The 12,505-nt window shown below is 34.6% G+C and overlaps 2 protein-coding genes across 2 annotated transcripts; both read right to left on the bottom strand.

Moving 5' to 3' along the window:
* Nucleotides 1-289: 289 nt before the first annotated feature.
* On the bottom strand, nucleotides 290-2,349 carry LOC129807823 (N-acylneuraminate cytidylyltransferase A). The gene is made up of 2 exons (XM_055857342.1): nucleotides 1,819-2,349; nucleotides 290-1,251 (listed from the first exon to the last, which is right to left on the bottom strand). The coding sequence occupies exons 1-2, from the start codon at nucleotides 2,328-2,330 to the stop codon at nucleotides 975-977; spliced, it is 789 nt and encodes a 262-aa protein (XP_055713317.1). The 5' UTR covers nucleotides 2,331-2,349; the 3' UTR covers nucleotides 290-974.
* Nucleotides 2,350-2,433: 84 nt separating this feature from the next.
* LOC129807829 (UPF0193 protein EVG1 homolog) lies at nucleotides 2,434-12,277 on the bottom strand. The gene is made up of 3 exons (XM_055857371.1): nucleotides 12,184-12,277; nucleotides 2,754-3,134; nucleotides 2,434-2,671 (listed from the first exon to the last, which is right to left on the bottom strand). Exons 1-3 carry the CDS (start codon nucleotides 12,275-12,277, stop codon nucleotides 2,448-2,450), a joined length of 699 nt encoding a protein of 232 aa, XP_055713346.1. The 3' UTR covers nucleotides 2,434-2,447.
* Between the last annotated feature and the right edge of the window lie 228 nt (nucleotides 12,278-12,505).

Here is a 12,505-nt window from a genome sequence, read left to right as displayed (position 1 = left end):
AGTTTTTCCGTATTATAAGATACCTTTCCGTATGGAGGGATAAATATACTAAATTTTTGTTTAAATAAATTTTTTCCTTGGAGAACTGTGAGCTGTGTCCGAGATCAATTTAGGAATTGGCTTCAAATATGTAGCTCCATATAAAAAGGCCAACTTGACAGGCGCTTCTCCTGGGCGGTCTACAAATGGACTTGGCAAATTCTTCCAACACGGGATCAACAACAATATAACATAACATAATTACATTGTAACAAATATCCCGATACGATTAATAATAAATAATCAACTATAATTTATAATTCTAATATTTATTAAACACGCCAATTTACAAACAGGACAGCAATTCACAAATATTTACGAACAATTTTACGAAATATTTTTTCCTGCGTGTACGTTCTTTAAATGTTGCACACAACCTAATTTGCAATGAAAGAATCACACCTTTTATAAGCTCTTCTTACAACAAGCTTAAGATAAATTCATAATTCCTTTTAAAACCAAGTGATCCAAGTTCAAAGTGATCTGCATAGGCTTGCAGATGCCTTCCGACGCTTTTTTCAGGCTGAATCTTAAGGAAGCACTTATTAGATCTTTTTATTTATTCAATTTTCATTAATCTTTTCTTATACTATTGTAAATCCTTCTTTTATTTTTCTTTTTCATTTCTTTGTTTTGTTGCTATTTTTTTACTTGTTTTTCTTTTTATCTTTATCAATATTGTAAGAAGGATGAACCCTATTTTTGTGATTGAATAAATATTACTATTACTATTACTAAAACCCGTTGAAAATTATGATTTTCATAATTTCTAATTTTCTTTTTTGTTGTTAAACAGATTTAACAGCTTTTAAATGATTTTAAGGATTTAATGTTAAAATAAAAAAAATACTTCTAACAAAAAAGTGAACCTTTTGAAGTTGAATATTTCAATTAACCAGAGATTTAAATTAAGTTTGAATGATATACAATTTATTTCAATCTGTATCATTCTGACGTAAATTGAGAAGACACTGACCCATCTCTAAATCAAATATCTTATCAATTTCTAACGAATCTTCTGGTTCAATTTCCACAAATTTACATGAGTTTTTCTGGAAAACACCGCGTTTTATCAAGCTTTTAATTGCAAAATAGAACATTCCATTCTCGAGAAGTTCTCCATCCCAATCCTGACGGCGAGGACGATTTGAAGGATCAAAATTAAGAGGTATAAGTAGATTTTGTGACACTTTCCATCTCAGTTTGTGACTTCTAGAAAAAAAAGAGGGTTTCTCAAATTTTAGTTCTAAAGACTATTTTTCGATTAGTTGAAAAATAATCCACATGTGATTAAATAGGGGAAACTGGGGCACTACCAAACACGAGGTAGCGCCAAACACTAATTTTCATTTCTAAACTACTTGGACTATCTCTACCATTTCTTTAGTGGACAAGCATCCCTATAATGCCTAAAAATTTCTATAGGTTTTGTCATCATAAGTCGAATATCTGATTAAAAAATCATAGTGTTTGGTCCTACTCCGTGTTTGGTGGTGCACCAGTTTCCCCAAATTAATTTCCATAAGCCCTGTTGCGTTTTCTGACTGGCTAGAGCTTTGAATGCTTTCAAATTTTGGCCAATTAGTAAACAAGATGTGACTCAAATGTTTTATAGCATTAAATATTTAATTACACATAAAGCTTGTTATTATATTTAATTTATTAAAATATAAAAGGTTTGTAATCAATTCCGTTTTCGCCTTAAATTAAATCTTCTCCAAATGCTTAGGTTATGAATAAAAAATAGTTTTGAAAGAAATAAGGAAAGAAATTAATAACCTTGTTACCGAGAAGACGCATTCGGAACTCTTGAAGAGTTCAAAAGCCAGTTTCAGATATGATTCCTTGAGGAAAACAGAAGTACATTGAATCAGAGCAATATGCTCTATCTCTTTGTGATGCAAAAGAAATTCTTGTACACTCTCAATCGAAGATGTTGTATCCAGAGCATAAATTTCTGGTCTACGATGGATTAGTATTCCATCCAAAGATGCTGCTTCATATGCAATAACATCGCTGTCTGTAGAAACCCAAATTTCACTGAAAATGCCAGAGTTTCTAACAATTCTGAGACTTCGCATAAGTAAAGATTCTCCCTGAAACTTTGCCAAGTTCTTCAGTGGAATCCCCTTCGAACCACCCCGTGCTAAAATAATAGCCACCACTTCCCTCTTGTCGAGCCAACATTCTTGTTCATGATTCTGCAAAAATTCCTCACAAGAAACCCATTTTGCACTATGAAGTAAGACAAACACTCCACTTAAGCACTTTAACACAATTGCGAGCTGCATAATTTCTCTTCCACAGTAGAAACACAAAAGAAAGATACTCTTGTTGGAAAAGCTGGGAGAACACAAAAGACCACCGGAAGCATACAATTTCTAATCTTCCCAATTGTCAGAGACGTATCAATTTATATTTGTGGTATCTTGTGTAGATTTTACCGACAACTTGTTCAATTCATTCTCGAGATGATCCTCCAGTTCCCTCCTGTGATTTCGCCTCTCTAGCATTTTGATTTGACGCAATTTCTCCGCTATTTGATTGTGAATCACATCACGGTGCTTCTTTCCTTCACCCAATGCTTCCATTTCCGCCAACCACTCAGCCCTCTCATGAATCTCACAGAGAACTGTTGAGCAAAAAAATTCCCCATTCCTCAATTCTAATTTTTTTTCCCCTGTATCAATTCATCTTTCACAAATTCTACTCACGTTCGCAAATTTGATCTCTCTCCTCAAGTTTTGGGGACTTCTTTCGGTGCCGGTACTTATATGCCTGAGCATCCGGTTCTGGGAAGTACTTGAGGCCACTCATCACCTCCTGCAGTCGGTGCTTAGCTGTCTCCGAGGGAACTTTCCAAGGGTACTTGGGGATGTAGCGCGTTTTTTCAAAAGCTCCACTGGCTTTTATCACTGCCAGGGATCTCTTGCGTGCACATCGAGCCCTCTCAATAATTTCTTGCGCTTCCCTATCTGCATCCCCTAAAATCCGCACACCCTCATCTCTGGGTATTGGAAGCGGATCTCCACTTCTCAAGTAGCTGTTTATATTCTTACGTTGGAGCATTGTCAATTTCGCCTCATCCATGAGAACTGACCAAAGAACCATATTTTTATAAAATTGAACAGAATATATAAATAGGGGGAAGTTGGGCGCTTTTGAAATAGGGCATTTTTCTCCTATTTTAAAATGGGACTGGGCCTTACCATAATATAATTTAGCTTTATAAACCAATTGCAAATATAAATTACAATGTGATAATGGATAAGACTCAGTTCCATTTAAAATTACGTGAAAAGAGCCCTATTTCAAAGGTGCCCCACTCCCCCCTAAGGCTTCAGTGCTAGTATATTTTTCTGTATTTTAATTACTATTTTATAAATGTCCTAATTCAAAACCATTTCCAGACGCTTTAACTTTGACAGAAGATTCAACACATTAATTTCATATTTTTTCTGAAGAGAATTACAAAAATTTGGTCCTAGACTCTTCTAGAATGTTACTGTTTAGTGAAAATTCTTTAGATATAATTAGAAAACTTCTTAAAAACAAGAAAAATACGCGAGCATAAAATGCTTCTATTGGAAACATATTAATCCAAATGGAGACAAGGGAAATTTTCTAATTGGAGACAAACAGTGTAACTGAAACCGCAACGAAAGGCTTCCGAAACCTTGTTGAGTTGCTCATGAGTGCAGGACTTGTTCTTATTTCTGGTGTTTTATCCTTTTCCATCTAAAGCAATTAGAAAATCTTCCCAAAAAATTATATTTCCGGGGTTTTCTATTAAAGTATTTGCAGACACTTCAGAAAAACCCTTTTTTGTTCACGAAATAGGTAATTATTTCATTTGGAAACTTCACGTTCCGTTAACAATAAAGATTAGCACTTAATTTAACCAATATTAGCCAGAAATGTGACATTAAATGTTAAACAAAACGAATAAACAACAGTCACTTCATTGTGTTTTTCATTGGAAAACATGGTCGATCGATGAAAAATTCGATGGTGAAAAGGTACACTTTTAATTTTTCTGAGAAATTAACAAATTAAAATTTGCGAATATGAATTGATTTTCGCTTTATTTGGAGCAAAATTAACTAAATAATGAAACTGTGGTATAGAAAATATATAAATATAATAATTTAGTACTGTATTTATCGTGAAAACAATGATGTTTCCATTTGGAGTAGCGAAAAATTTCCATTTGGAGCAGGTTTTGAATTAGCTTAATTTACCCTATACTAGACTTGTGCTGATAAAGTAATACAATTCTGTACAATTTTTCTTGCAGAGCTCCCAAGTTCATACAAACCCCCTCTCATTTAAATATATATTTGATATCACAAAATTCCACTCTAATTTTGAGAAGTTTATTTGACGCATGAATGAATCATTATGAGTTATTACATTATGACCAAAGTGAATTTCGAGACATTTTTACTTAAGGGGGGAGCCTATATTACAAAGTCGAAAGAATCGATTTTTTTTATAAATCGATATATTTTATATATTTGTAATTACTTACGAAAATTATTTTTTTTTAGATTTCTTTTTGTACACAAGAATTATCAACTACAAATTTCCTGCCAATTAAGGGGTTATTTGGGTCAAAAATAGTGGAACTCACCTTATTTTCTCTATTTTTTTTTTTCAACATAAAAATTTTAATTTCAATTTAAGTTCTTAAGCATATAAAGCTAGAATGGCGGCATTATTTTGGCTTGTCTATATTATGGCCTCGTCGCAATTTTTGTCTGAAAATGATTCCGAAAACAAAAATAGATGGCAAAGCGTCCCAACTTAGTGGAATACTCGAACTCACGAGATAGAGCTTTAGATCTAAGATTTATTATTATTAATAAAATGAGTGCTATTGAGAAAAGTCCTCTTGAAAGCACAAAGAGTTATAAATGGTTTAAAATAGGGTTAGCGTCCACCGCCGTCTTAGTGTTGATGACCAACCTCCAGAGCCAAACGGTGGAAATGCTCCTTCGTAGGTTGTATAAGCCATCTGAGCAAAACAACAACCAAAAAGTATGTACTGTACAAAATTGAAAGTAAAAAGAGAAGAAAACGAAAGACAAGTAGTCAAGACGACAGGAAGGATCGAATGAGCCGCTGCCTCTTCTCTCTGGGTAGCTCATTCCAGAGAGTCACCTCCATGACAAAGAGTGAGCCATGAAGAATGCGGCTCTCCGACCTGGGGACGACGAGACAGGAAGACCTGGTAGACGAGCCCGGCTGCAGTAGCTCAGCCAGATAACCAGGCTGGCCGCATTGAAGCACCCGACATAAAAAATCGACTGCTCATGACTGCAGGAAGAGTAGGAAAGATTGCCCCAATACTACAGTATGATAATGAGAGACATGGTCGTAAGAACGAAGTGAAAATATGAAACGAATGCAATTATTAAAAGTTACGGTCAAGCGCCGAAGCTAGGCTTTATCGCACGAAAAAAATAAGTCAGCACCATAGGAAAAAAAGAGGAAGGAGCAGGGCACAAACTAAAAGTAGCCGAATATCCTCAGGGATGAAGAATTGATGTCTTCTAAGTATATAGAGGGAAAAGTTCACTCTCTTACTGATGTAGGAGATATGATCGTCCCAGGCCAAAGAATCGTTGAAAATGACTCCAAGATTTTTAGCCTTATGGACGTATAGAATAATTTCACCATTGAGATTAAGAGGACTAGGAGCAGGACGGGATCTCCCACACGAGATGATCAAAGCTTGGGACTTTTTAGGGTTCAAGAGCAGTTCATTAGAACTAGCCCAGCAACTTACTGAACTTAGGAGGCAATTTGCGTCAGAGAAACAGACGTCCGGAGCATTATTATTACCAAAACAATAAATTTGCAAGTCATCTGCATAGAAATGAAATTTATGATTCCCGAGGGTATTGGCAAGATCATTAATATAAAGGGAAAAAACAGTGGTCCGAGAACGGACCCTTGTCTAATTCCTAAAGTTGAAGAAATAGATCCTTCTAAATCTAAATTAACTGATTGCGTCCAACCAACAAGGTAAGATTCGATCAATTTAATGCTGGGTGAGGAGAAAAAGAAAAATTGTTGAAGGTTTGAAAGAAAAATGTTGTGATTAATGCTGTTAAAAGCCTTAGAAAAGTCGAGTAAATTAGCTTAAGCGAGTAATTGAACTCACCGTGAATTAGCTTTTTTGCATGATCTTTTGGTATTACTGATCTACAGTTGACTCTCACTCAATCGGCTCTTTCTCAATCGGGCGTCAAATTTTGTTGACAGTTTTCACGCTTAATTATGAAGCTAATTCACTCAAATTCGCTGTAGTTCTTCCTATTTTATCGTGATTCTTTATAATTGAGCACTTTTTGTGGAATTTACAAAGGCTTTGACGCTAAATTCTATCGCTAAACCGGATGACATTTTGCCCCATATTGCCGATTGAGAGAGAGTCTACTGTACTAGAGATCAAATTGGTTCATAAATCACAAAAGCATTTGAAAATCAAAAAATCGTTACTTAAACCGGTTCATTGCCGATGAAGACCGATGCAGCCGGGTTCGAAATTTCAATACCTCTCCAAAAAATCCAAATTTAACCAAATGGGGTGAAAAATTATTACCCTTCCAAAGTGGTTGACTTTTGACCTTCAATAATTCAAAATAGCGAATTTTCCGATCAAAGGTATGTTTGGGCGCAATGTCCGCCTGGACTAGCTCTATAACATATCCAAAAATCATTGAAGAAGCTTGGGTCGATTTTGAGAAAAACCGAAAAAACATGTTTTTAGAGAATTTAACTTATTGGGTATGTAAAATTATTCAAAAATCGGTACTTAACCGGTTCATTGCCGATGAAGACCCATGCAGCCGGGTTCAAAATTTCAATACCTTTTCAAAAAATCCAAATTTAACCAAATCAGTTGAAAAATGAACCTTCCAAAGTGCTTGACCTTTGACCTTCAATAATTCAAAATGGCGAATTTTCCGGTCATAGGTACACACAGAGAAGTGATTTTGAGAAAGCGGTGTTGAATTTGGGGTTGAATTTGGTGTTGGTGTTGCTTGAACACCAAACGTAGTAGCATTCACACCAAATTAACACCTAGTTTTGAATCAATGGTGTTCTATGAAATGCTTTGGCGGTGTTGTATTAACTCCGCCACAGAAATCTCTGAAATGGTGCAAAAGTAACACCATCAATTTTCTAAACAGTGCTGTTGCAACGCCAAACGGTGTTCGTCGCTCACCATCGACCACACACACAGAAAAATGAAAAATTCTTAAACAGAAACACCCAGGAATTTAATTTCAAATCCCATCCAATGAATGCCAATGCCCTAATTCTAAATCCTTGATCATTTAGTTTTAGTTGCAAATCTGTAATTCTAATTGTAATCTCTAATTTTGGAATATCGTGTGTGCCGATGCAACGGTTCCCGATATGCTTTGAATACATTATAGGAGTTCGTGGCGCAGCTGGAAGATGCTCGACTGTCATCACAAAGGTCGCGTGTTCAAATCTCGGCGCAGGCTTAAATGTTGGAAAAAGATTTTCACGCACCAAATGGCTTTGAAATACAGAGAATATCGTCCAGGGAGGGCCCCAAGCCCTCAAACAATGGTCAAAAATTAATAAAAATCACGCAGAAAAATGGAAAATTCTTAAATAGAAACACCCAGGAATTTAATTTCAAATCCCATCCAATGAATGCCAATGCCCTAATTCTAAATCCTTTGATCATTTAGTTTTAGTTGCAAATCTGTAGACATTTTTAATTTATTGGTGTAAAAGGAACACCTATATTTTCTTGAGATGGTGTGATACAAAATCCACAATGGTGTTCCAACAACGCTAAATTTGGTGTTAATAATTGGTGTAAAATTGGTGTAATCAGAAACCCAAAGCCGGTGTTAGTTACTTTGTGACACCACTTGGTGTATTCTGAACACCGAATTGGGGTTAGTTGATTTTGGGGTTGAGGTTGGTGTGTCCGACAACACCATTTGGAGTTGTTATGCCACTAAAATTTCTCTGTGTGTATGTTTGGGCAAAATGTTCGCCTGGACTAGCTCTAAAACATATCCGAAAATCATTGAAAAAGCTTGGGTCAATTTTGAGAAAAACCAAAAAACATGGTTTTTAGGGGATGGATGGGATAGGGGGAAAGGATAAAAGCCGTCCGAGATCATGTCCACTTATGGGGGGTCATCGAAGACCGGAAGTCGATATCTCTTACCGTTTAAGCTCCAGGGTGACAAGTTGAAAAAAAAGACGATTATAACTGCTCTCTCTTTGAGTTCGAGCAGTAAAATCTGATATGTTATCCATAAGATATCAAATATTTTTAATTTGGATATTTTTTCTAAATCATTTTCTGATATTTTAAAGTTTATTGCAAGGAGACCATAAGTAAAGACAGAGCCCACAAGTAATGCCGCCACCCTACGACATTTTAACTTTATTTTCTAAAATTTTCATTAAAAAATCTTAAAAATTTGGCCATTGGGACCTGATATTCGGACACCTTTTTTGAAAAAGCATACTTTTCAGTGGACAAGATTTCTCAGAGTATATTTATCTGACTTAAAAAAATTGATATTTCCGGACTAGCTTATGAGTTAAACTGCGGTACTTGAACGGTACATTTTTTTTAATGAAATTTACATTTTTGATAGACCTTTCAACAAAAAAAAAACACAATTTTCAGGACATTTTACACAACATTTTGTCTTGTAAAATAAGTAGTGATCAACGTAAAAAAAATCTACCGTTCAAATACTAGTTTAATTCACACACTAACTAGTTTTTGACCATTGTCAACCTTTATGTCAGGGTCGTGGATCAGTTTTAATCACTTTAATTGAAAAACATGCCTTAGATAAAATAACGGATAATGGAATTATGGAAAATGGGGGACACAAAGGGCTCTCTTGAACCTTGTTGCCCAACGTTAATCGGAAAGCCTCAAAATCTATAAAATGTATACATAAGTCACACAGTGCATCATCTAAAAAAAATACTAAGGGAGGTGGGGCAGTCAAAAAAGACAAATATTTTAAGACACATTTGTCAAACGTTTATAAATCTCACAGTGGCGGCCAATAAAATAAAATCACTCCTGAAAACTTGAGTTCTTTAACTTTTGTTAACTTTTTTTCTAGTATGTTTAAAAAAAATTTTTAATTTAGAAATGGTAAAGTAATTGCATTACGTCGAAAAAGTAGGGTAAATTAAGCTAATTCAAAACCTGCTTCAAATGGAAATTTTTTGCTACTCTAAATGGAAACGTCACTGCTTTCATGATAAATACAGTATAAATTACTATATTTATATATTTTCTATACCTCAGTTTCATTATTTAGTTAATTTTGCTCCAAATAGAGCGAAAATCAATTCATATTCGCAAATTTTAGTTTGTTAATTTCTCAGAAAAATTAAAAGTATACCTTTTCACCATCGAATTTTTCATCGATCGACCATGTTTTCCTATGAAAAAACACAATGAGGTGTCTGTTGTTTATTCGTTTTGTTTAACATTTATGTCATATTTCTGGCTAATTTTAGTTAAATTAAGTGCTAATATTTATTGTTAACGGTACGTGAAGTTTTCAATTAAAATAATTACTTATTTCGTGAACAAAAAGGGTTTTTCTGAAGTGCCTGCAAATGCTTCAATAGGAAACTCCGGAAATATGATTCTTTTGAAGAGATTTTCTTATTGTTTTAGATGGGAAAGGAGAAAAGACTAGGAATAAGAACAAAACCTGCACTCATGAGCAACTCAACAAGGTTTCGGAAGCCGTTCGTCGCGGTTTCACTTACACTGTTTGTCTCCAATTAGAAACTTTCCCTTGTCTCCATTTGGATTAATATGTTTCCAATAGAAGCATTTTACACTCGTATATTTTTCTTGTATTTAAGAAGTTTTCAAATTATATCTGAAGAATTTTCACTAAACAGTAACATTGTAGAAGAGTCAAGGAGCAAATTTATGTAATTGATTACAAAAAAATATGAACTTAATGTGTTGAATCTTCTGTCAAAGTTAAAGCGTCTGAAAATGGTTTTGAATTAGGACGTTTACCCTACAGTACTGGCCGCAAAAAGTCTCTATTTTGACTCAGAATGCGTCAATAGTTATGTTCTGGGACAAAAAAAAATAGAATAACTTTCATTTATAGTTATAAACTGAAATCCATTTCGAGTATTTCAAAAATAACAATATTTTAGTGTAATGTCAGTAATTATTTAGTGTCTTGACAATTAATTTTCCAAGTTTGGATAAAGTACACTATGAGAAGTTGGAGAAAATGTAGGACTTTCTTGTTAGAGGCTCTATTAGATTTTTGAGGCTACGAGAGCATGGAATGATCGTAAAAGTCGTAGCTGACCACAGTAAATTGCGAAAATCAGTAATCCATGACACAATATCGACCACTCAGAATAAGAAACGAAGAACTCGCAGTAGGCAAATTTTACAGGAGAACGATTTGAAACTGAGATTTTACATGCAGAGTATAGGATTTTTGAGATTTAAAATTTCTATAACTTTCAAAATAATTATCTTTAAAGTATAATATTCACTGGGAAGGTAGAGGGTATAAAGAAGTACCCGAAAAGCGAATAAAACGATTTTTGTAAAAAATCGAGTTGTTCGACTTATATTCTGAGTGGTCGATATAGTGTTTACGTAAACATAAGACTCAACATTTTGGTTGCTATCAGTTCCACGTCGCAATGGTATTGAGAAAACAACAACAATTCAGGATTTTCGAATTGTTCAATGTGGTAAAATCAATCTAGTATTTCATCACAAGGTATTCTATAGGAAAAATAAAGTTGAAAGGGCCCTCAGATAAGTCCTGGATCAGTTAGAAATAGATTTTTATCAACAGGGTTACTTTGAAGGACGAACAGTGATTCACAGAGGAGTGATTCTATTTTATTGGCCGTCACTGTATATTCAAGATAACTAAATCCAGCAAGTTTTTTTGGATATTGGTTATTTTTTAAACCAATATCCACTTTTTATTGCTCGAACTCAAAGAGAGAGCAGTTATATAATCGACTTTTTTTTCAACTTTGCACTGTTCTGGAGCTTAAACGGTAAGAGATATCGACTTCAGGTCTTCGGTGACCTTTCCTCAAATGACATTATCTCGTGCCCAACCTCTTTATTTTCCCCCCACCCCTTTCATACATTCCCTATCCCTCAAAAATAGGTCAAAAATGAGGTTTTTCCAATTTTGCAAAAAATTGGCCCAAGCTTTTTCAATGATTTTTGGATATGTCTTAGAGCTAGTCCTGGCGAACATTTCGTCCAAACATATCTATGACCGGAAAATTCGCCATTTTGAATTATTGAAGGTCAAAGTTCAATCACTTTGGAGCATCCGTTTTTCAACCGATTTGGTTAAATTTGGATTTTTTGGAAAGATATTGAAATTTCGAACCCGTCTGCATCGGTCTTCATCGGTAATGTACCGGTTAATAACCGATTTTAGAATAATTTTACATCCCCTTTTTAGTAATATTCCCTAAGAAAAATGTTTTTCGATTTTTCTCAAAATTGACCCAAGCTTTTTCAATGATTTTCGAATATGTTTTAGAGCTAGTCCTGGCGAACATTTCGTCCAAACATATCTATGACCGGAAAATTCGCCATTTTGAATTATTGAAGGTCAAAGGTCAACTACATTGGAAGGCTCATTTTTCTTTTTGCTTAAAATTTGATTTTTTAGAAAAGTATTGCAAATTAGAATCCGTCTGCATCGGTAATGAATCGGTTAAGTACCGATTTTTTTGATTTTCAAATGCTTTTGTGATTGATTTATGAATCAATTTAATCTCTAGTAGATCAGTGATTCCAAAAGATTATGCAAAAAGCTAATTCACAGTGAGCTCTGTCTCGTGAGTTCGAGCATTCCGCAAAGCTGGGACGCTTTGCCATCTCTTTTTTATAGATAATCCACTTACTTAAAATGTTAAATCTTTTAATAAATAAATTTATAAGACAATTACATCCCCTAGCATGAACAGAAAAAAGATGCAAAATATATTTCTGTTTTCCTATAAAATTTACAAATTTTAAAGTGCATTGAATATTACTGTTTCTATCGTTTCTATACAACGATGAAATATTGTTTAACGTACCTTTAATGAGATTTTGTGTATCATGGCTATAATTTTTCACTTTTGGTGGATGGAATACTCCCCCAGGCGGAATTCTCATACTAGGCCACTCCATTACACTAATAATATTCCCAGGTAAATTTAATAGATAAAGGATTGAAATTGAATTGCTGCTGAATTTGCGAGAAATTGAAGTGGAGCTTTCGTCCGGGATGAATTACATTTGTTTGTTCAATACATCTCTGCACGGCCGGTTGCACTTTTGATGCGTGATAACATTATGTGCAGAGCCCCATCAACGGGGGAATCCTTGTTGTCCTTCACTCCTGAATTCTGCGCATGA

This window comes from Phlebotomus papatasi, chromosome 1, assembly GCF_024763615.1.
Source record: "Phlebotomus papatasi isolate M1 chromosome 1, Ppap_2.1, whole genome shotgun sequence".
Classification (NCBI taxonomy): Eukaryota; Metazoa; Arthropoda; class Insecta; order Diptera; family Psychodidae; genus Phlebotomus; species Phlebotomus papatasi.
Note: the sequence above shows the minus strand (reverse complement) of the source record. Positions and strands in the feature narration are given on the sequence as shown.